The 22,860-nt window shown below is 36.4% G+C and overlaps 4 protein-coding genes across 4 annotated transcripts; 3 read left to right on the forward strand and 1 right to left on the reverse strand.

Moving 5' to 3' along the window:
- Positions 1-8,339: 8,339 nt before the first annotated feature.
- LOC148165744 (uncharacterized) lies at positions 8,340-9,615 on the forward strand. Its single transcript, XM_088049670.1, is given in 8 exon segments — positions 8,340-8,343; positions 8,377-8,519; positions 8,577-8,726; positions 8,728-8,820; positions 8,868-9,118; positions 9,185-9,210; positions 9,261-9,560; positions 9,608-9,615. Coding segments are annotated over 8 exon segments (975 nt in total).
- A 3,271-nt stretch (positions 9,616-12,886) lies between these two features.
- LOC148165745 (uncharacterized) lies at positions 12,887-13,876 on the forward strand. The gene has a single exon (XM_088049672.1). The coding sequence runs from the start codon at positions 12,887-12,889 to the stop codon at positions 13,874-13,876; it is 990 nt and encodes a 329-aa protein (XP_087905798.1).
- Positions 13,877-13,993: 117 nt separating this feature from the next.
- On the forward strand, positions 13,994-17,545 carry LOC148165746 (uncharacterized). The gene is made up of 3 exons (XM_088049673.1): positions 13,994-14,780; positions 14,854-14,950; positions 15,007-17,545. Exons 1-3 carry the CDS (start codon positions 13,994-13,996, stop codon positions 17,543-17,545), a joined length of 3,423 nt encoding a protein of 1,140 aa, XP_087905799.1.
- Positions 17,546-20,978: 3,433 nt separating this feature from the next.
- Positions 20,979-22,735, reverse strand: LOC148165747 (uncharacterized). The gene is made up of 5 exons (XM_088049674.1): positions 22,702-22,735; positions 22,605-22,631; positions 22,254-22,471; positions 22,005-22,206; positions 20,979-21,019 (listed from the first exon to the last, which is right to left on the reverse strand). Exons 1-5 carry the CDS (start codon positions 22,733-22,735, stop codon positions 20,979-20,981), a joined length of 522 nt encoding a protein of 173 aa, XP_087905800.1.
- Between the last annotated feature and the right edge of the window lie 125 nt (positions 22,736-22,860).

Raw genomic sequence — 22,860 nt, forward strand, 5'->3', positions numbered from 1 at the left:
ACAATTCTTTTGTAGCTTTTATTAGTTTGTTTGATCCGAATGTATGTATATACATTGATGCTAAAAATTAAAGAATGTTGAGTTTTGAAAAAACACGTGTTTTGTACAATACTTTTTCTACGACAATAATTGATTACAACTTTTTGAATTTGTTACGGAGAGAAGACGTTTCTGGCTAAATGGTAAAACTGAGGCCAGAAAAGTGTTTTCTTTCTCTTGGTAAGCATATAATTTCATTTTTTTGTACTAATCGATAACTAAAACTGCATCCCTCTATCTGTTAAAGTTTCCGATATTTTTGGATGTTTAAAATTGTGGCTTTTCGACGACAACCCAAAATTTTAATTACCAATAACTCAATTATTTGTGAACGTACGCGAAATTTTAGCACGGATTTAGATTCAGCTTGAAATTCTGGGTTAAATGAGCTCCAGTAACGTAAATTTGATTCACAAATAAACTAGGTGTTGACTGAAATAGGTTTTTAAAAGATTTTTTTAGAATACTTTTTTCAGAGCGAAAGCTAAATACAATGTCTTTGAATTTTATGTCAATCAAATAAAGAACTTAGAGTCTAGAGTTTGGCCAGATTTTAGATTGATAGAATAAGTGGTTTAGAAGAAAGAAACAAAAAACAAACAATTAATTCTTTTTAGTTTCAGCATTTTTTTTCTAAAAAAATCGACCATTAAATTTTGAAAATCGGATAACGGAATTTCTCCAAGATATGGCACTGATTTTCCGGATCTTCAAAATTTTGGTTCTCTGGGAACACAACCCAAAACTTTAATTGTTAATAAATTAGATATTTGTTGACGTACGGAAATTTTGAGCACAAATTTGGATTCAGCCCTAGTTTCTGCGTAAAATGAGCTATAATAAGGTAAAATCGATGCACAAATAAATTAGATATTGACTGTAATAGGTTTTCAGGAGGTCTTTTTGGAATAATGTCCGGGCAAAAACGAAGTTTAATATCGTTGAGTTTTATATAAATCAAAATAAGAACTCGAAGTCTAACGTGTGGTCAAATTTCAGATTGATAGAATGCGAAAAAGAAACAAAATACAAAAAGTATTTTTTTAGATTCAGTAATTTAATTTTTTGAAAAAAAATTACCAAATTTTAGAAACCTGAAAGCGGATTATAAAGAACAAAATTGAGAAAAGAATGATGAAAAAAATCGCATTTCTCTATTTGTCGTAGTTTTCGAAATATGAAGCATCGATATTCCGGACCTATAGAATTTAGGTTTTGTGGCGACAACCCAAAACTTTAATTGTCAATAACTCAGTTATTTGTTAACGTACAATAACTTTTAGCACAAATTTGGTTTCAGCCTAGATTTCTGCGTAAAACGAGCTACAATAACGTAAGTTTGATTCACAAATAAATTACATATTGATCGAGATAGATTATTTTCTTTTTTTTTGGGATGTGTTTTAAAAATTTTTCTTTTTCAGGTCAAAAACAACGCTGAATGTCGTTTAAAACCTAAACCGAAACAACCAAGAAAAAAATAGATAATGCGTTCGACGCCCATTTTTCTCACTTTTTTTTGTTGAGTGGGAGCTATCATGTTTTATTATATTGTAATTTTCACATTTCTAAAATTAAAGGTTTTTTTAATTTTTAAATGCATTTCCACATACGGATGCGTTAATAGCTTTGTTACCAAAGCAAAATTAAACATCAAAAGTTTTTTATCAGTATAAAAATAACATTTAATAAAACGTAATCCTGGTCCTTTCCAGTCGTCAAGCTTTCCAGTTTAGTACAAACATTGTGTACAAGTTGTTAGGTTTTTTACCAGTCGAATGTCATTAAAATGAGTAATGTAAAGAAAAATGTAACTCCATTACAGCACTAGTTGAGTTATGAGCACCTTACACATTTAAAACAAGAGACAAATAGGTAAGAAAGAGTTAAACATTTCTTTACTTGACTCTTCCAATATTACCAAGTCTACTAATAACATCAATTTTAAAGAAGACTATCCAGAACAACGCAATATACCACAAAACATTAAAAACGAAAGCCACCAATCTCATTTTTTGAGCTTCTGTTTGGACTTGTCAACATCATCTTTTCCTTTCAAAACGAACATATCAAGACCTTTGAGCGCATTGTGGAGATAATCCGGCATATGAAACTTTGACAGACGATATTCGAAAGTTTCTACATCATTCAGAAGAAGGTGCTTCTCTAGATGAATACACCTATCGTTAATAAAATCCCATTGCCGATGAGTAAAGAAGGAAAATGATAACGTAGAAGTGTAGATCTTCCTCTGGAGCTTGACCAACCTGCAAACAATTCGTAAGAGAAGTCAACGAAAGATGTCACTTGCATTGTTTTTTTTCCGAGAATTTTCAAGATGGCGTCCATGATTACCGCTGGAAGAAGTTGGTAGAACATCAGTTTTAAGTAGAAAATGACACGACTGTGTGAATTTCACCGTGGAGTACCACAAAACTGTTTTTACCAGTTTTACGCACATCCACAAGTTGTCTTTCAGTTTGTACGAAATAAGCCCCCCGTTGCTCGAATTGTAGACATTGAGAGTCAACTTCGAGTCACGAGTGGCTTGTCTCTACGCGCAGATAATAATGGATTTGATCACGACGTCAACAGCCCCCATGTCCATGACAATGTCGGAATTCCCATAGACGACCATAGACGAATTTGCGGTGTTGGCTTGGTAGTTGAACGCTTTTCTTACTATTAATGATAAACCCCAGCTTTATTAAAAGATTATAGATTACGCTTACGTTATATTTACACTCTTCATGAGTAGCTCCCAATATTAAAAAATCGTCAAGGTAATTAATGCAAATAATTCCTTGCGATCGTAAGGATTGTACAATAGGTTTCGTCAGTTTATGAAATGTATAAGGAGCTGAAGCCAAACCAAACGGTAAGCACGAGAATTCGAATGTTTCTGTTTCAAACTGAAAGCGCAAAAATTTTCGGTTGTTACCTCTGATCGGTATTAAATAATTCGCGTCTTTGAGATCTAAGGTTGCAGCAAAATAGCTATTCTGCATCAACCTCGATGCAGTTCTGATGTCATCCATTTTAAAGTGAGGAGCTTCTATAAAGTTGTTCAGGTTTTTCAAATTTAAAATAAAGCGTTTTTGACCGTTAGGTTCTAGAGATGAACTGATTAGGTTCGTTATTGCATTTTTGCACCGCCCCAATTTTTAATAAATTTGAAATTTCAGCTTTTACATCTGCCAACTCTTTTGGAGAAAAAACTGTTGCTGTAGGTGGTTGCCCTTGAGTTGGGGTTTGAATGAATTGTATTTTATAACCCTTAATCCAACCAAGAACAACTGGATTCGATGTTATCATTTTCCACTTTTCTACTTACCAAGTCGCCCTGCATAGGCTGTACTTACTGGAACAGCTGCCTCTCCTACTTCTTGTACTTCCGTTGGGGAGTGCGTCTGCGACGTCTGGTTTTCGGGACTTGCCCTTTTGCAGAGCTTGTCTCTCCCAGTTGACGGCTTGGGCGACAACGGTTTAAACTTCCCGCGTATTTTGTCTGTCTGCCGCCTTTATTTTGACGACTCACCTAAGTAGAGGTAGGAGTTGTATTAGTGATTTTTATGTCTTTACTTAAAGACTCCAAATTCCAGATACCCGGTGGAAAACATTGGCTAAAATACGCCCTGAATCTGACAAACAGGTTAACAGCTCTTGCTGTACATCTTTTGGGATGTTGTCAGCTCCATTGGGCACAATGTTCATTCTTTTACCAAGGGCGGACATGCCGCGGCCTAGCTGGTTCTGCATCTCTGCATGAGATTCGTCTCTAGTGACATTAGTTTTCGTTAAAATTTGAGAAATTTCTGCATTTAACTGTGGAGGTGCTAGGTTGGAGAGATTGGCGGATATGGGATAACTGTCTAAAAGAGGAAGTGAAATTTCCTTTTTAAGACCATACCAAAGTATGTGACGCCATCTATTTACCAACGCCTCATGAAGGGTGAGAGGGTTGTCTGAGTGCTGTCCTCGGGATTGTCACCCAGAATTGTCAAAATCTCGTCTGGTAAAACTTCGTCATTCTGAATTATAAGTTCATTTTCATCTGGGATGGTGCTCGAGTGACCTGCTGAGTCACCGGTGAAAACACTGCCTGCATCTATACACGGGGAAGGCGAACTTGAGGCTTCACTGCACGTGTGCCTGTCAGCATATTTGTTGTCGTCAGTTGGTACACGGTGCATGCGTGACCCTGAACGATACCTCGAACGCTCACGTCTAGTGTGCACGTGTGAGTATAAGGGAGACCTTGAATGCTCTCCCAGCAATCTTGTTTCCAACCTTTTAATTCGTTTTCTCAGTCCAACTCATCAGAGCTAGAAGAGCGACTTCTTCTCTTATGTTTCTTTGTCTTTCCCATCTCGACAATTCTAAAATAATCCATTCTTATTAGTTACTTACATTTTTGTAATGTTACGTGATGCGGTGCGATCCATAGCGCCAGAGCACAAGAAACACAATGACGAGTAGAAGCGTATTCGCGATGCAAATGTTCCGATACGACCTCTGGTGGCGCATTTTAACACTGTTGAGAAGTATAATTGATGTGAACGTGCATAAGAAATAATGCATTTGTCGCCCAAAAAAACATCTTTCTCAGGTGTATTAACATTTTCAAAGCAGTTGTTTAATTCCTTCTAATGTATTTTAATAGATTCATGTGTTGGTAACGCATAATTTACCGTTATTACGTGAAATGGCTCGCATTACAAACCAAACCAGCAAATCAACTAAACAATAATAACAGTGCTTGCAGAAGGTTTTTATTGATAAATCTACTTTTAGACCAGTGAACCAAGGAATAGCGAACGGATACATGGTGGGTAATTCGTTCTTTGAGGTACAGTAAGTGATTGACAAAGTGCAAACGTAACCTCAAAGGAATGTTACAAGAAAGCCAGTTAAAACCTATTAAATACCTCAAGAATGATTAACAAACTCTTTAAGACAACTATTTGGGCGTCGGGGAACCAATGCATCCTAAATTAACAAGAGGAGTTAACAAAGTTTTATAATACAATGATTGTAGTTTGCAATTTTGTCTCAAAACGCTTCAAATCTGGTACACATCGGTTTGTAGGTTCAGATATAACAACAATTACACCCAACGATGTAAATTAACACTAAATATTGTAGATAAATTCATGTTTTTTCTAATAAACGACCACAAAAATACACTTTTCAATAACAGATTATGCTTTTCACCGACCATCTTTGCAACGTTCGCAGCGCCACCATCGGTCATTTGTTTCGCGAATAGCAACGAGTGAAGAGTGGGGAACAGAGGGTTTCCTTCTTTAAATATTGTGCGCCAAGTACTAGACAACACGTACTACATGGTTTTCAATAATGTGATATCGAGGACTGGACGCCTTCAAAGCTGCCAGCCGATTTGTACTGCGTCTTCCGTGTAATGTTTTCTCAGGGTCGTTATGACACAACGTTGAGTACAATTTTACACACGTTGCACAAAAAAGAAGAAGACTAACGACACTTTAATTATTAATCAATTCCTTACATTCTCAGAAAAAATTTCATCATTCTTGCGGTCAGATCATGCTAAAATGGTCTCCTTTAGTCTACTGGTATTAACCATATCTTACACATTTCAACCAAATTTTTGTTGTGACGACACCTTCGTCGATTTCACAGTAAATTCCATTAACGGTGCAACGTTGACAGTGTTACAATCAAAAATAGTTAATGTTAATCCAAACTTCACACACTTTGTCATTCGACACCAAAGAATATCAAAACTATGCTGTAATGTTTTTAGTACCACTGAGATGTCGAGCATTCAAATTGGAAACTGTCAAGTTGCGGAACTTCAGATCGAATGTTTGTCTGAAAAATTTAAGCATATTTCCGAAAGCCTGGTAATACACAACAACGAAATTCGCGCGATCAGAACAAACACCTTTTCTGGGCTCAAACTGAATATGATCGGTCTGCATACAAATAAAATTAAAGTATTAGAAAAAGGAGCCTTTGTTAACTTGACTAAGTTGACTCTTCTTGATCTGAGCAAGAACGAGCTTGTCATGTTAAATCCAGAAGCTTTTGTAAATTTACCCGTTCTGACAAATTTAGAGATAAAGTCGAACCAGATAAAATTTCTCCAAGAGGGTGTCTTCACGTTCCTCCAAAATGAACTATTTTTTTTAAGCTTAACATGTAACAAAATATCTGCAATCGATAGTCGAGCTTTTGATGGTGTTCCTATGAATAGTTCATTTGAACTGAAACTGACTAGCAATCAAATCGGAATGTTACCACGTGGAGTTTTTGATAATCATAATTTTGGAGTTATTGGTCTGGTTGATAATCCGTTAATTTACATTTCGCACGATTTTTGCTCCGAGAATTGCAAGATCGAGTTTCTTCAAATTGAATGTCATGGTTTGGAATCTGACTTTATTTTCCAATGGGCAGAATCAAAGACGATGTTGACGACTGGAAAGTGTTCTCAATTTAATGTTACTGATCGAACTGCGATTACCCCAGAAGCTTGCAAAGTTGGATCTAATCCAAGAAGCTCATTTTTTGTGATCTTAATTGTTGCCCCTTTATACGTTTTTAATAACTAAAACGAATGAACTTTTTACATTGTTTGCTTCACAAAGTTTTAAGTAATAATGTAGGTTTTTGCACTTTAATTCTATGGAACATTTTGTAACGACTTTCAAAATTTTGGCCTTTTGACGACACACCGATATTTTAATCGGCTATAACTCAGTTATTTGTTGACGTACAAACATTTTGAGCACGGATTTAGATTTAGCGTAACATTTTGCGTAAGGTGAGCACCAATAACGGTTTTGCTTTACAAATACATTGGATATTGATCGAAATAGACTTATAAGAGGTCTGTTTAGAAGATTTTTGAACAACATTTTAGGGCGAAAACGACGCTTAATACCTTTGAATTATACATCAAAAGAAAGAACAGCTCGAAGCCTATCATCTAGTCAAATTTAAGATCAGTGAGATTCGCATCTCTCTATCTATTAGTTTCCGAGATATGGACTACCGATATTCTAGATTTTTAAAATTTTGGCTCTTTGGTGACAACCTGAAATTGTAATTGTCAATATGTCAGTTATTTGTATATGTACAGGAAGTTTGAACACGTATTAAGATACACCGTAAAATTCTGCGTAAAATGAGCCGTCATAAATTTTCTTAGCAAATATATAAACTAGAAGTGAATTATCTAACTATCGGCCTATTTGTATAATCTCTTCCTTACCTAAACTGTTTGAAGATATTTTGGCTCCCCAGTTTGCGTCAGCCTTCAGAAATATTATCGCCCAGAGCAACATGGATTTTTTAATGGTAGATCGGTTGAAACCAACTTGTTTGATTTTGTGTCTTCTGTTTTTTCTTCCCTGGTTCAGGCAACTGATGTTCACTCTGTCTATTCCGGTTTTTTAAAGGCATTTGACAGAGTGGACCATGGAATTTTAATTTCGAAGTTAAAGCAGTATGGAGTTGGTAATTCTGTCACTGATTGGTTTCACAGTTATTTAAGTGATCGTGAGACTCAAGTAGTTGTTAGAGGTTCGGTCTCTCGGACAATAATTGTCTGGCGCACCTGCATTTCTAGATGTTTGTTTTCTTGGTTTCTCTTATAAAACTTATACCGTATGAGCAACAAAATTTTAGACAATAGGAGGCCATGAAAAACAAATGAATTTGTCGTTGATTGTCTAAACTAAGCCGTCAAAATTTGACAGTTCTCGGCATGGCATCTTTGGATGGTGATTATTTTATTATGGTATGGATTGGTGTGCAGTTATTTGAAGAAATCGGGAGCGTGCATCGTAGCAATGGTTCTGGCAGAACAAAAAATTCAAAGGGCCGAAGACATCAAACATTCAAGCACATATGATTGGGTATGACAACAAAAGCCGACATACGTTTCCAAAACAAAAATTTGTAGACAGCCATCCTTTATCTAAAGTTTTTTTGCTCATATGGTATTTTAATATTATGACTATTTTTTATTTTTCGGATTTTATAGCTATTAAGACAACTAGTGTTTTATAGAGAGTTTGAAAATCGAGTTCGTAGTTAGAAGTTTTATAGAACGAGATTTTTTAACTATAAAACACGAGTTGTCTTCAAGATTTTTTCTAACACTAATGCTTGTTTTATGAAAAATTTTCTTTGATTAAAAAATTCGTAATTGTAGCAAAATGTGTCAAAGTGTGGTGGGTAAAGGGTGCGGTGGTAGGTTTCCTATAGTAACAGTAAACAAATTGTGAAAAAAACAATTTGCATCGGTTAAAATGTGCGAGAGTGTTCCTTAAAAAATTAAGGAAAAAGGTAAAGAATTACGGGGCAATTTGTTACCTGCAAAATCAAAACCCGCCTACGAGAAAGTGTATCATTCATTTCATGACTGGAAAAATAAGAATGGCATCACGGAAGTAACGGAAGATGTCATTTTAAGATTCCTGGATATGAGGGTAAATGCGTAAATAGAAATGGAACATTTTTGAAAAACTAACACATTTACTTTTTAGTCGCAAAAGTTGTCACCAGCCTCATTGTGGCCAGAGTATTCAATGCTCAAGGCTACACTAAAAGCCAAAGACAACATACAAATTGACAAGTTTGGTGCTGTTATTCCTTTCTTAAAAAATTTAAATGTTGGTTATCGCAGTAAAAAGTCTTGACACAAAGTAACAAAGTAAAAAGGTCTTGACACAAGAGGAAATTAGAACATTTTTACAACAAGCGGATAAAGGGAAATATTTATTTGTCAAAGTAAGGAATAAATTATACTTAGACATAAATTTTATGAAATTTTTCAGGTTGCACTGATCTTCGGAGTTGCTGGAGCCTGTAGAAAAGCCGAATTGGCCGCTATGGAATTCAGTGACGTACATGATTGTGGTGACACAATAAATATCATTATTCCGGATTCTAAAACCCATAAGGAACGACGATTCACCATTGTTAGTGAAGGTTTTGGGGTTAATCCCATCGAATTATATAGACGTTATATTGTTTTGCACCCAAGAAAATCACCTACAAGATTTTTCTTACATTACAATAAGGGAAAGTGCAGCTGCTAATGTGTGGGAATCAACACCTTTGGGGAAGAAAATCGCAACATATCTTAAACTAGAAAATCCATCGAGTTACACTGGGCTGGTGAGTAGTCAGTTTATTATTCAGAATATATAATAAAATTTACAATGTAGGGGGAGATATTACGTCCTTGAAGAGACATGGAGGATGGGAATCTGCAAAAGTAGCAGAATCTTATATTGAAGAGTCGCTGGGAAAAAGATTAAAGATAGCTAGACAAGTTTTTGGGCATGGAACATCTAATACTACGAGCGCCATTGGGAATGAAGTAGTCGAAGTAGAAGAATATGCTGGAAGAAAGTTTAAGAATGAAACGGCTATTCCAAGAGCAACTGTGAATGAAGTATTTGCAGAAGAAGCTGAAAACACATTAACGATGTTACGGGAGAAATGTGCTAGTTCTAACAACGTCGGTCAAAATTTCAATTACTGTTCTTTTAACTTTTATGAAAAATGTAAGCAAAATGAATAAAGTAAATTCTTGAATCCTATTTTATAACTCTATAAGATACGTTGCCATTGACGACGTACTTTATAAAAAAAAGCGTATTTTAAGAGCAATATAAAGGGTAAGTTCTTATGCACCATAGAAACAGTATAACATATTCGTGTTAGAAAAATAGTATATTATAATAGAAGTTTATAAACAAGCCTTTAAAACACGTACGACGAGTTTAAGAGCACGACACGTCAAAGGTTGTTTGTAAAACCGTTTTCGTAGAGACGGTTAGCAATTGTTTGTTTACGTTGTTAAGCACATTTTTTCACGTTTGTAAAAATCCGTTCAGAAAATAAGTGAAGAGATTAAAAAACTAGCAGAACATGCAGATTGAACTGCGATTAATACTGAATCTACCCGACGCTGAGAAATATACTGGTCATGCTTTCCGACAAACTTCATACGATTATGGCAAACAGTGGTATGAGCATCGATAAGTTGAAACGTCAGGTGGGATGGAAATCTTTGAGTGTGGCTAGTGGCTATATTGAAGAATCCACTTCAAACAAAATAGTTGTTTCCAAACGCATTGCTGGTGTTCTGAACACATCGGTTGCTAAATCAACTTCATCAAGAGCTATGGACTTCCAACAGAAGAATGAAAATAAAAACGCTTCTACTAGTTATGAATTAGAAGCCACAAACAACAGTAACCAGCTTAAAACGGCGGGCTTTAATTCAAACAATAGTAATTGCAATTTTCATGTTCATTTATATTATAAATAAAAATTGGTCTTGACATTTCACTATTTTTTGTTTCCTAGACAACTTTAAAGCTTTAGTGTTTTAAAGACTCTTTTTTGCTTGCTTTTGGTGTTTTAATTTAGGATTATGATGCAAGAATGATAAAAAATATTTTTTTTCTACAGGGTGTTAGGTAACGTTACGGCCATAGAAAAAGGGGTGATGGAGGCAGCCGTGAAAAGTAATGTTTCGAAGTTTTTTTCGGGTTTTCTTGAACCGTTTAAGAGCTGGAAGGCTTTGAATGTGACCAATCAGGGAACAATTTGCATAAGGTTACAAAACTTGAATCAGAGTTACTGAAGGAAATTTTTCTTTAATGTCAAACTGACAGTTTTAATTTTTTATCAGTGGCGTACTTGTTCCATTTTTGTGGACTTTACAAATCAAGTTCGTCAAAACGAAAATGTGTTGGGTACAATAAAGGAAACATTGTTGCGTCGTTTACAATTATGTGTTCAACAAGATGGTGGCCATTTTGAATATCTATTGTAGTGTTCCTTTTTTGTATGTTTTTTGAATAAAATTGCGTTATTGTTTCTCCCTTTTATTGACGCCACTAATTTAAAACTTCAAATGTGACGGGAAAGTGACAAATTATTCGTTTGGCCCGAAAGCTACTTGGATTTCTGTAAAATTGAAAAACTATTTGAAGCCATTCTATTGGTCAACTTTAAAGCCTAGTAGCTTTTTAACTAAAACGAGAAAAATAAAATTAATTGCGGATTCCGAGACAGTTTGCATTCTTTAATTACCCATTAGTCTATGGCCGTAACATTACCTAACACCCTGTATAGTAGCTTTTAAAGTGTGCTTTATTTCTCAAAAAATGCAAGGCTAACTTGCGTTTTAACATCAAGAGAAGATAAAGTGCTACTTTAACATGAAGGGTAGATAAAGTGTTTTAAATTTTATTTATTTTTTCTAACAGTAATATGTTATACTGTTTCTATGGTGCATAAGAACTCACCCTTTATATAGCTCTTAAAATACGCTTTTTTTATAAAGTACGTCGTCAATGGCAACGTATCTTATAGAGTTATAAAATACGATTCAAAAATTCACTTTATTCATTTTGCTTACATTTTTCATAAAAGTTAAAAGTACAGTAATTGAAATTTTGACCGACGTTGTTAGAACTAGCACATTTCTCCCGTAACATCGTTTATGTGTTTTCAGCTTCTTCTGCAAATATTTCATTCACAGTTGCTCTTGTAATAGCCGTTTCATTGTTAAACTATCTTCCAGCATATTCTTCTACTTCGACTACTTCATTCCCAATGGCGCTCGTAGTATCAGATGTTCCATTCCCAAAAACTTGTCTAGCTATCTTTAATCTTTCTCCCAGCGACTCTTCAATATAAGATTCTGCTACTTGTTAAGGCATCATTGCCACCTTAACAGTTTCATTTGTCCACTCAGCAAAATATAGTTTAATGTGTAGAAATAATTGTAAATAAGTAGGCCAAATAGTATGTAAATTATTGTTGAATAGTGAGAATATAATGTTAAAATAACATTCATCGAGAGCGGTTGATTACCTCATTTCATCTACCCTCTACCCCTTATACTTCCTCAAACATGGTCCTTCAAGCCTAAAAAAAAAAAAAAAATACCAGCGTCCACAAGTCGACGTCCCTTTTCCTTTGCATTCTTTGCAAATTTGTGTTCAATTTTTCCGTGTCGTGTAAAACTCGTCGCGTCGCGTCTCACGAACTTTCGCGTCTTCAGTACCGAAAGTGTATACTCCATCAGTGGAAGTATCAGTTGTTAACTTAAGTAACCAAACGCTTAAGAAATTTCACGTGTCGGGTCAAACGGGCCGTTCGTCGTCCGTCGCCGTCGCGCATCCTTCAAGTTATCTTCGCGCCCAAGTGCCAAAAATAACCAGTGTGTGGACAAATCCAACCACAACAGTTTCAACAATTCAACCATCGTTTCCAAATTGTGAAGTGCAGTAACAGTCATGGATACATTCAACGAATTTGTCAAGGCCCAAGAAGAGCTGTACGAATCAATAAAAAAGGTCCTTACCAACATGAAGAAAGACTCCAGTGCACGTAAGACTACAGAATATCTAGACGAGCGTCAAGATAAAATAGAAAAACTCTGGGACAAAGTAAGTCGTAACCACGATAAATTGGAGCTTCTTATGACAGTGCTCAAACCAACTGTGCACCAGGATTATTTTAAGAATAACGTGCACGAATTGATAAAAGACACTTACATAGAGGCAGCTCAATACATTGCCCAAAAACGAAGCGAAGTGCTCAATCAAAAACAGCAAACTGCAAGTCCCTTGAATCAAGAATTCAAGTTAATGAAGGAACAAAAAATTAGAATAAGGGATTTGTTAGACCAAATATCTCTGATTCGAGAACAACTAAAATCTTCATCCGGAATCTCTATCAATGATGCCGAGGAGAATCTAGAAGACATCAAAAACAGTTCGAGTCGATAAACAACATTCACATAACTCTGAGAGTCAACGAGACCGAGATGACCGACTCATATTTCATCAATAACGAATTTGCTCGAGTTAAGCAATTCTACAGCGAAGTGTTAAGAGAACTCAGCCTTCGCATCAGGAAAAGTGACCAATCTCCAACCAATGTTAAACTCCCGCAACTGAAAATCCCCATTTTCACCGGAAAATATGAAGAGTGGATCACATTTAAAGATCTATTTACCAAAGCGATTCATAACAATTCTAACATAAGTCGAATTGAAAAAATGCAGTATCTCAAGACTTATGTGAAAGATGAAGCAGGTAAAATGATCCAACATTTCCAGATCAGTGAGAGTAATTATGATGAAGCCTGGAAATCACTGACTGGTCGATTTGACAACAAGAGGATCATTGCAACAAAGCTGATTTCAAACATCTTAGACATGCATTCAATTCGTCCAAATTCAATTGAAGATTTGAAAAATGTCTACAACACCACATCTGAGTGCCTGGGTGCCTTAAAAGCCTTAAAAGTTATTGTGACTCATTGGGATCTAATCCTAACGGTAATCCTGATGAAGAAGCTAGACGCGAAGACTGCAGAATTGTACGAGTCATCTATCGAAAATCCACTAGAAATTCAGCCACTAGATAACCTGATGTCGTTCATCATGAAGAGGTTTCAAGCTCTGGAATCCCTTGGAGAGAACACCACTTCCAACCGTAGTATGAAGGATGTCAACGTCTCAAAGCTTCATAACTGTAAGTACTGTAATTTATCGCATCAGATCTATCAGTGTCCAAAGTTCAAATCATTGTCAGTTTTCCAAAGATTTAACTCTGCAAAGGAGTTAAAATTATGTCTAAATTGTCTTGGACATGATTCTTCTTCCAAATGTCCTTCAAATTATACATGTCATCTTTGCCATAAAAATCATCATACGTTGTTGCATCGAGACTTTGCACAAAACTCTCCTTCAAAAACAACCACGTGTCAAAGTCAAAATCAGACCAAGCCCAATACGTGGCAAAAGTCTTAAAATTCGCGAAAACCGTCTTCTTCCAATGTTTCCAATCACTTAGTCGAAATCGAGGACACAGTTCTTCTCGCAACTGCACTTATCAAGGTCCAAAATTTTTCTAATTCATTTGAATTAATGCGAGCTTTAATTGACCCTGGATCACAAGCGTCATTCATTACGGAAGAAGCAGCGAACCTGCTCAATTTACCTAAACAAAAAGCTTCAGCAGAAATTAGCGGAATCGGAGGAGAAAAAACAATGAATTGCAGATTCAAACTTGCCGTCGCTTGCAAGCCAAGAGTTCCGAGTGAGTTTGTATTAACAACCGACCTACTTGTTCTTCCAAAATTGACTAGAAGTTTGCCTGATAAAACAATAGATGTAGAGATTACGGAGAAAAACTGCATTTTCGCCGATCCAACATTCCACAGACCTGGTCCAATAGACATCATTTTAGGCGCAAAAGACTACAAAGAAATGATTTTGGAAGGTATCAAGAAAACCGACAAATTGTTAGGACAAAACACCGAATTTGGTTGGATTTTCTTTGGCAACACTACCAATGTCAGCAAAAATTTAAACATCGTTACAATGGTTGCGCAATCAGACGAATTACAACAAATTTCCAAATTTTGGGAATTAGAAGAAGTACCTACCTCCAACAAAGCATTATCTCCTGCCGACAAACTTTGCAAAGGTCATTTTGCGAAAACCATCATTCGTGGTCGAGACGGGAAGTACACAGTCAAAATTCCGTTTGAAGATGACAAAGACATAAGTTTAGGCGAATCTAGGCCACGAGCAATGGCTAGATTTCAACAATTGGAAAAACGTTTTGCCAAAAGTGATGAGCTCGCGTTTAACTACAAGGAATTTATGCGTGAATACCTAGAATTGGGTCATATGAAACGCTTGGAAAAAAGTGAGGAAGGTCAGGGGAGATATTACATACCTCATCAAGCCGTAATCCGAGATGACAACAAAACTCCGTGTAGTTTTTGATGCATCGTGCAAAACGACAAATTCCAGAAGTTTAAACGACATCATGCTAGCAGGCCCACGCTTACACAACAAGAACTCAGTGATATCATTGTGAGATGAAGATTCCACAAAATAGCATTCACTGCAGACATAGAAAAAATGTATAGACAGATACAGATATCTGAAGATGACCAAGATTTTCATAGAATTCTGTGGAGATTTTCGTCAAAAGAGCCAGTCAGGGAGTACAAACTGACCACAGTCACGTACGGCACAAAGTCCGCGCCTTATTTGGCAATCAAAACATTGCACACACTAGCCCAAGAAGAAAAAGACAATTTCCCAAATGCTTCTGAAGTCACTTTGCGAGACTTTTATGTTGACGATTTATTAAGTGGTGCAAATACCGAAGATGAAGCAATTCAACTTCAACAAGAATTAATTAATATGTTCGCATCGGCGCATTTTAATTTAAGAAAATGGTCCAGCAATAGCGTTAAGCTCATTGAATCGCTTCCAGAAAAACTTCAAGACAGCAGCTTAATTGAAATCAGCCAAGACGGCATAAAGAAGACTCTTGGAATCTTTTGGGCCCCATCGGATGATACCATCAGATTTAAAGTAAATGCATCTCCGTCCGAAAACGCGACAAAACGTTCTATTTTGTCAGACACTGCAAAGGTTTTCGACCCAGTCGGCTGGTTAGCACCAGTGATCGTTAAAGCTAAACTGCTGATTCAAGAATTATGGCTAAAGCAGTTGTCCTGGGATCAGCAAATTCCGCAAGATGTTCACGAAAAATGGACAAAATTCCAAAATCAACTACCGCTTTTAGAAAGCATCATGTTGCCAAGATGGGCAAAATATGAATCAGGTCAGCACATCGAAGTACATGGATTCTGTGACGCCTCTGAAAAAGCGTACGGCGCAGCAGTATATATCAAAACAGTTACACAATCAGGACAACCAACTATTACTTTAACAAACGTTGCACCAGCAAAAAACAAAACCACATTACCAAGATTAGAACTGTGTGCTGCGGTTCTCTTATCAAAACTTACCCAAAGAACAATCAACGCCGTGAACGTGAAAATTGTATCAATATTTTCATGGACCGATTCCATGATCGTACTAGCATGGATAAAAGGAGATCAAAATAGGTGGAAACCATTTGTTGCAAATCGCGTAAATGAAATTAAGCAGAATTTACCTACGTCAAGCTGGGGTCATATCAGGACAGAACAAAATCCCGCTGACGCAATGTCAAGAGGAATTGACCCACATAAAATGAAAGAACATTTTATTTGGTGGAATGGTCCAACCTGGCTCCAGACTTCAGAATATCCCAAGACACCATCAGTCATTTCTACAGAGCTAGAAACAAAAAAGATTCAGGTGACGTCTTGCATAATCTCCGCCAACGGCACTGAAGAAAATTCGCTAATTGCAAGATTTTCGACATTCTTGAAACTAGTTCGCGTGATAGGATATTGCAAAAGGTTTATTAACCGCTGCCGATCCAAGTCATCAAATTTTTCAGCACACCTGTCGATGAAAGAAATGCAATTGGCAGAAAAGCAAGTGATTAAGCAACAACAACTTTTGAACTTCGAAAAAGAGATTCAGCAACTTTACAAATTTAAACAAGTCGAAAAACAAAGTAAACTGTCAAGTCTCCACCCCTTCATCGACGATGAAGGAATACTTCGCGTTGGTGGACGACTAAAACATTCTCTTCTCTCCTATGCCGAGAAACATCCCATAATTTTGTCTGCAAAATCACATCTGTCAAGGCTAATCATCAAGGAAGCTCACCGAATGACATTGCATGGTGGGAATCAGGAGACGTTAGCCTACGTAAGGAGAAAGTATTGGATTTTGAATGGCAAAAAGGCTGTCAAAGGAACGATAAATAATTGCGTTCGATGTATACGATTTAAAGCTACAACCAGCGAGCAATTAATGGGTCATCTGCCGACTTCTCGCGTTACTGCAAACTCAGCATTCTTACACACAGGATTAGATTACGCCGGACCAATTAAAGTACGCGCAAGCAAAGGTCGGGGATACAAATCTTACAAGGGCTACATTGCGATATTTATCTGCTTATCCACCAAGGCAATACACATTGAGATCGTCAGTGACATGACATCTGAAGCATTTTTAGCAGCTCTTCGCCGATTTGTAGCTCGTAGAGGCACATGTCTGCACCTCTACAGCGACAATGGATCCACATTTATTGGAACAAATTCACTCATCAAAGAAGCTACAGGAATTTCTCAATCGGCTCAAATCCAAGATGAATCAACGACAATGGCAATACATTGGCATTTCATCCCTCCATCCTCACCCCACTTTGGCGGCTTGTGGGAAGCAGGGGTGAAATCAACAAAATTTCATCTAAAAAGAGTAATAGGCGACTCTACTTTAACCTACGAAGAGCTCGCCACACTATGTAGTCAGATAGAGGCCTGTCTGAACTCACGTCCACTCTGTACGTTAACGGATGACATCAACGACATTCATGTCCTTACCCCAGGACACTTCATGATTGGAAGAGAGCTCCTTTCACCTCATTCAATTATTCCAGAAGAAATTGATCAAAATCTGAACAATAGATGGAAGTTAATTCAAAAAATGAAACAGGATTTTTGGAAAATTTGGCACCAAGAATACTTGCATCAACTCCAGCAACGTTATAAATGAAAAATATTGCAACCAAACTTAAAACCCAACGACGTTGTCATCATCAAAGATGACAATATGATCAGTGCAAGCAACTGGCCGCTTGCAAGAGTTATCGAGATCCACCCGGATGATGAGGGCACAACACGAGTTGTGACAGTTATGAAATCAGGTGGGACGAATCTGAATCGACCTGTCCACAAACTGATTTATTTGCCAACATCTGAAGAAATCTCAACAGATCAACTCACGCAAAACAGAAAATCAATTGGTCGAACGTCCAAAAATCGAGCGCGATCGTGTTGGAAAATGGCGATTATAACTGTCCTTTTCATCTTGAGTCTGAGGAAATCGGCAGCATCCCAACTTTTCAACATTGAATATCCAAAACCAGGAATTTTCATTGAGCACGTCGGACACGCTCGCATTGAACGAGGAACTTTCAGAATCGACATAAAATTCAACAAGTCTGCAATTATGAATGACACAGATACAGCAAACGCGATGATACAACAAATGGAATTGTTTTGCAACAAAAGTTCACAGTTATCAGCTGATCACATCAATTGTAAACCACTGATTGTTGAATTGCAAGAGAAGCAGCGAGAGTTGGAGTGGATTAGACTCGGACTAAAAAATGAAATTCTAGAAAGAGAAAAGAGGGGGATTTTGGGCAACATGCTTACTTCAATTTTTGGGGTAAATGACGAAGTTTACCGAGAAATTGATGAGCTTGACAAAAATCAGCGAGAACTTATACATGCGTCCAGTCATCAAACGAAGTTTATGTTGCAAGCTTTATCCAAATTTAATCATACGGAAGACAGAATCTACAAAAAATTGAACCAGTTTCAGAAAAGATTAAACGAGGGTCTGACGGACATAAACAAGATGCAATATTGGTATAGCAACGTAGATCATTACAAGCTTAATATTCATCTTCTCAGTACATATCAAATTATTCTTGGATATTTAAATGACTTAATCGCCCATTATAAAAATCTCCTAAATATGCATTTCAATTATTCGAACTTATATGAGTTTATATCTCCAGCTCAGATTTCAGTAATCATCTCCAAAGCAGCAGAAAAATTACCTGCACACATCAACATTCTTCCTTTTCCGATTTTGAAAACCCAAATTGTTCACAGTAACAATTCTATTCATCTTTTCGGTTATTTTCCAATGGCAGAAATTACAGAATTTCTGTTAATTAAGGTCATCCCTATTCCCTATAAAATTCAAAAATCTTTTTACTGGACATTAGATATTGACAAGGATCTGATTGCGATTGACTACAATACGCAGCGTTATTTTGAAGTCAACGAAAATGAGCTAAATGTTGCTACCAAAATTAAAAATGGATCGTTCATCGTTTCTCCATCTAATGTGCTTAACATTGAGAACAGTCCACAGTGCATCATTGATGCACTGTATGATACAGGCAACAATCATTCTTGTCCCATTAGCCGTAAAAAATTGTCTTCGAATATCTGGAAACAACTTTACACGAGTAACTCCTGGTTGTTTATCTTGCCCGGAGTGGCTAGAATTGCAATTACTTGCAATGGCAATCGCCAGAACGTATATTTAAACCAAACTGGGATCCTGACAATATCACAAAACTGCATCGTGGTCACGAAGAAGATGACATTAACACCTCGAAGAATGGAAGGCATATCAGTAGTCGCCGCATTTACCAAGACCATTCCGGTAGATTGGGCGAAGATTGAAGGATCGTCAAAGCCAGCGTCGATCACTCCAATCCAGGATAAGGTCATCAGACCGTCCGACGATCTTCAGTCCTTAGAGTCAGCGGAGGAGGCAATTGACGAAGATCTCAAGAACGTTCATTAGACCAAGATTACTCATCACGCCGTTTTGACAAGCCTACTTACAGTAGTAGTCCTTGTCATTTTAATAATTGTTCTTTTCTTTAGTTGTACGAGACTGCTTCGTTACACAGGGGAGCGACTCCGCCGTCGTCAGGCAGACCAAAGTCCACGGTGCCCGGTGCCTAGCCCTCGCGTCCCACAGCCAACCAGCGGAGTGTGCTCAGTCATCGACGAAGTCGAGATGCAACCACTTTCGTCTTCCGGCGACAAGGAGCTCAACAACACTCCGGCAGATCTATCTTTTCTCGTCCCGGAAAGATGTTAAGGCATCATTGCCACCTTAACAGTTTCATTTGTCCACTCAGCAAAATATAGTTTAATGTGTAGAAATAATTGTAAATAAGTAGGCCAAATAGTATGTAAATTATTGTTGAATAGTGAGAATATAGTGTTAAAATAACATTCATCGAGAGCGGTTGATTACCTCATTTCATCTACCCTCTACCCCTTATACTTCCTCAAACACTACTTTTGCAGATTCCCATCCTCCATGTCTCTTCAAGGACGTAATATCTCCCCCTACATTGTAAATTTTATTATACAGGGTCCGGCAACACTTGTGTCCACCCCCAAAATCGTCTTTAATTTTAAAGATAAAATTTTAAAAATTTGCATACGCTCACAGTTGACAAAGCTCTAGAAGCTGACGTAAAAAATTGTTTTTATCACTGATAGTTTTGGCGTCGCGACGCCTTAAAAATGTAATTGTTAGGTAATTGTGAGGGTTTGTGATATCAACCCCTAATTTAATTTTTTTTCAATATAAATATGTTAAAAATATCTGAGTTATTATTTTAGATTCAATGCAAATTGTCTTCAAAATTTGAGGAAAAAATGCTGTTTTATCAAGTTAGTTTCTAATTTTATTATGTCAAAATTGGGAACTACGTTTACACCCATCTGTCAACATCTTGTGTCACAAATGACATCTATTCTTTGGCTCGCTTTAGATTGTAACAAAAGTGTTACTTGGTGAAATTGTCACTTTGTCGATGTTAATTAACGATTTCTGGTGTCCATAAAGTGCAACATGCCCGTGGTAATCAAAATTAACCTTTATAAAAGTGAGTGAAGTGACTTGTGAAATTTTGGTGTAAACGTAGATTGCCGCTGCACTGTCATAATTTTGAAAACTAACTTGATAAAGCAACGTTTTTTTCGCAAATTTTAAACACAATTTGCATTAGATTTAAAATAAAAACTCAGATATTTGTACCACAGTTATGTTGAAATAAAATTGAATTCGCGTATATTTCCGCAAAAACTCAAAAATCGCTAAAAATTATACTTCTTAGGCGTCGCGACGCCAACCAAACCGTGATAAAAAAAACAAATTTTTACGTCAGCTTCTAGAGCTTTGTCAACTATGAGCGTATGCAAATTTTCAAAATTTTATCTTTAAAATTAAAGACGATTTTGGGGGTGGACACAAGTGTTGCCGGACCCTGTATATTCTGAATAATAAACCAGCATTAACAAAAAGAGTTGCCGAAGTGCGGCGAAAACAATGCCCAGTGTAACTCGATGGATTTTCTAGTTTAAGACATGTTGCGATTTTCTTAGGAATTCCCCAAAGGTGTTGATTCCCACACATTGGCAGCTGCACTTTCCCTTATTAATGTAAGAAAAGTCTTGTAATATATATATAATATATATATATATAATATATATATATAATATATACAGGGTCCGGCAACACTTGTGTCCACCCCCAAAATCGTCTTTAATTTTAAAGTTACAATTTTGAAAATTTGCATATGCTCATAGTTGACAAAGCTCTAGAAGCTGACGCAAAAATTTATTTTTTATCACGGTTTGGTTGGCGTCGCGACGCCTAAGAAGTATAATTTTTAGAAATTTTTGAGTTTTTGCGGAAATATTCGCGAATTAAATTTTTTTTCAACATAACTGTGATACAAACATCTGAGTTTTTATTTTAAATCTAATGCAAATTGTGTTTAAAATTTGCGAAAAAAACGCTGTTTTATCAAGTTAGTTTTCAAAATTATGACAGCGCAGCGGCAAACTACGTTTACACCAAAATTTCACAAGTCACTTCATTCACTCTTATAAAAGTTAATTTTGATTAACACGGGCATGTTGCACTTTATGGACACCAGAAATCATTAATTAACATTGATAAAGCCACAATTTCACCAAGTAAGACTTTTGTTACAATCTAAAGCGAGCCAAAGGATAGATGTCATTTGTGACACAAGATGTTGACAGATGGGTGTAAACGTAGTTCCCAATTTTGACGTAATTAAATTGGAAACTAACTTGATAAAACAGCATTTTTTTCTCAAATTTTGAAGACAATTTGCATAAAATTTAAAATAACAACTGAGATATTTTTAACACATTTATATTGAAAAAAAATTAAATTGGGGGTTGATATCACAAAACTTCACAATTACCTAAAAATTAGATTTCTAAGGCGTCGCGACGCCAAAACTATGAGTGATAAAAAACAAATTTTTGCGTTAGCTTCTAGAGCTTTGTCAACTGTGAGCGTATGCAAAATTTCAAAATTTTCTCGTTAAAATTAAAGACGATTTTGGGGGTGGACACAAGTGTTGCCGGACCCTGTATAATATAACGAATATATAATTCGATGGGATTAACCCCAAAACCTTCACTAACAATGGTGAATCGTCGTTCCTTATGGGTTTTAGAATCCGGAATAATGACATTTATTGTGTCACCACAATCATGTACGTCATTGAATTCCATAGCGGCCAATTCGGCTTTTCTACAGGCTCCAGCAACTCCGAAGATCAGTGCAACCTGAAAAATTTCATAAAATTTATGTCTAAGTATAATTTATTCCTTACTTTGACAAATAAATATTCCCCTTTATCCGCTTGTTGTAAAAATGTTCTAATTTCCTCTTGTGTCAAGACCTTGGACTTTTTACTGCAATAACCAACATTTAAATTTTTTAATAACGGAATAACAGCACCAAACTTGTCAATTTGTATGTTGTCTTTGGCTTTTAGTGTAGCTTTGAGCATGGAATACTCTGGCCACAATGAGGTGACAACTTTTGCGGCTAAAAAGTAAATGTGTTAGTTTTTCAAAAATGTTCCATTTCTATTACCCTCATATCCAGGAATGTCAAAATAACATTTTCCGTTACTTCCGTGATGCCATTTTTATTTTTCCAGTCATGAAATGAATGATACACTTTTTCCTTAATTTTTTGAGGAACACTTTCGCACATTTTAATCGATGCAAATTGTTTTTTTCACAATTTGTTTACTGTTAGTATAGAAAACCTACCACCGCACCCTTTACCCACCACACTTTGACACATGTTGCTACAACTAAGAATTTTTCAATCAAAGAAGATTTTTCATAAAACAAGCATTAGTGTTAGAAAAAATCTCGTTCTATAAAATCCTCGCTCGCTCCGCTCGTTCGGATTTTAACTACGAACTC

Source organism: Gnatocerus cornutus, unplaced genomic scaffold (assembly GCF_029298725.1).
Source record: "Gnatocerus cornutus isolate USDA-ARS CGAHR unplaced genomic scaffold, icGnaCorn1.1 ctg00000226.1, whole genome shotgun sequence".
NCBI classification, from domain to species: domain Eukaryota; kingdom Metazoa; phylum Arthropoda; class Insecta; order Coleoptera; family Tenebrionidae; genus Gnatocerus; species Gnatocerus cornutus.

Bases quoted from the DNA above. Each gene is read 5' to 3' on its own strand.
- LOC148165745 (XM_088049672.1), top strand. From the start codon at position 12,887: ATGACCGACTCATATTTCATCAATAACGAATTTGCTCGAGTTAAGCAA.
- LOC148165746 (XM_088049673.1), top strand. From the start codon at position 13,994: ATGCGAGCTTTAATTGACCCTGGATCACAAGCGTCATTCATTACGGAA. The intron at 14,781-14,853 runs GTGAGGAAGGTC...AACTCCGTGTAG, and splicing joins TATGAAACGCTTGGAAAAAA to TTTTTGATGCATCGTGCAAA. The intron at 14,951-15,006 runs GTGAGATGAAGA...AAAAATGTATAG, and splicing joins AAGAACTCAGTGATATCATT to ACAGATACAGATATCTGAAG.
- LOC148165747 (XM_088049674.1), bottom strand. From the start codon at position 22,735: ATGTGTCAAAGTGTGGTGGGTAAAGGGTGCGGTG. The intron at 22,632-22,701 runs GTAGGTTTTCTA...AATGTGCGAAAG, and splicing joins GGTGGGTAAAGGGTGCGGTG to TGTTCCTCAAAAAATTAAGG. The intron at 21,020-22,004 runs GTCCGGCAACAC...GGGAAAGTGCAG, and splicing joins TATTCGTTATATTATACAGG to CTGCCAATGTGTGGGAATCA.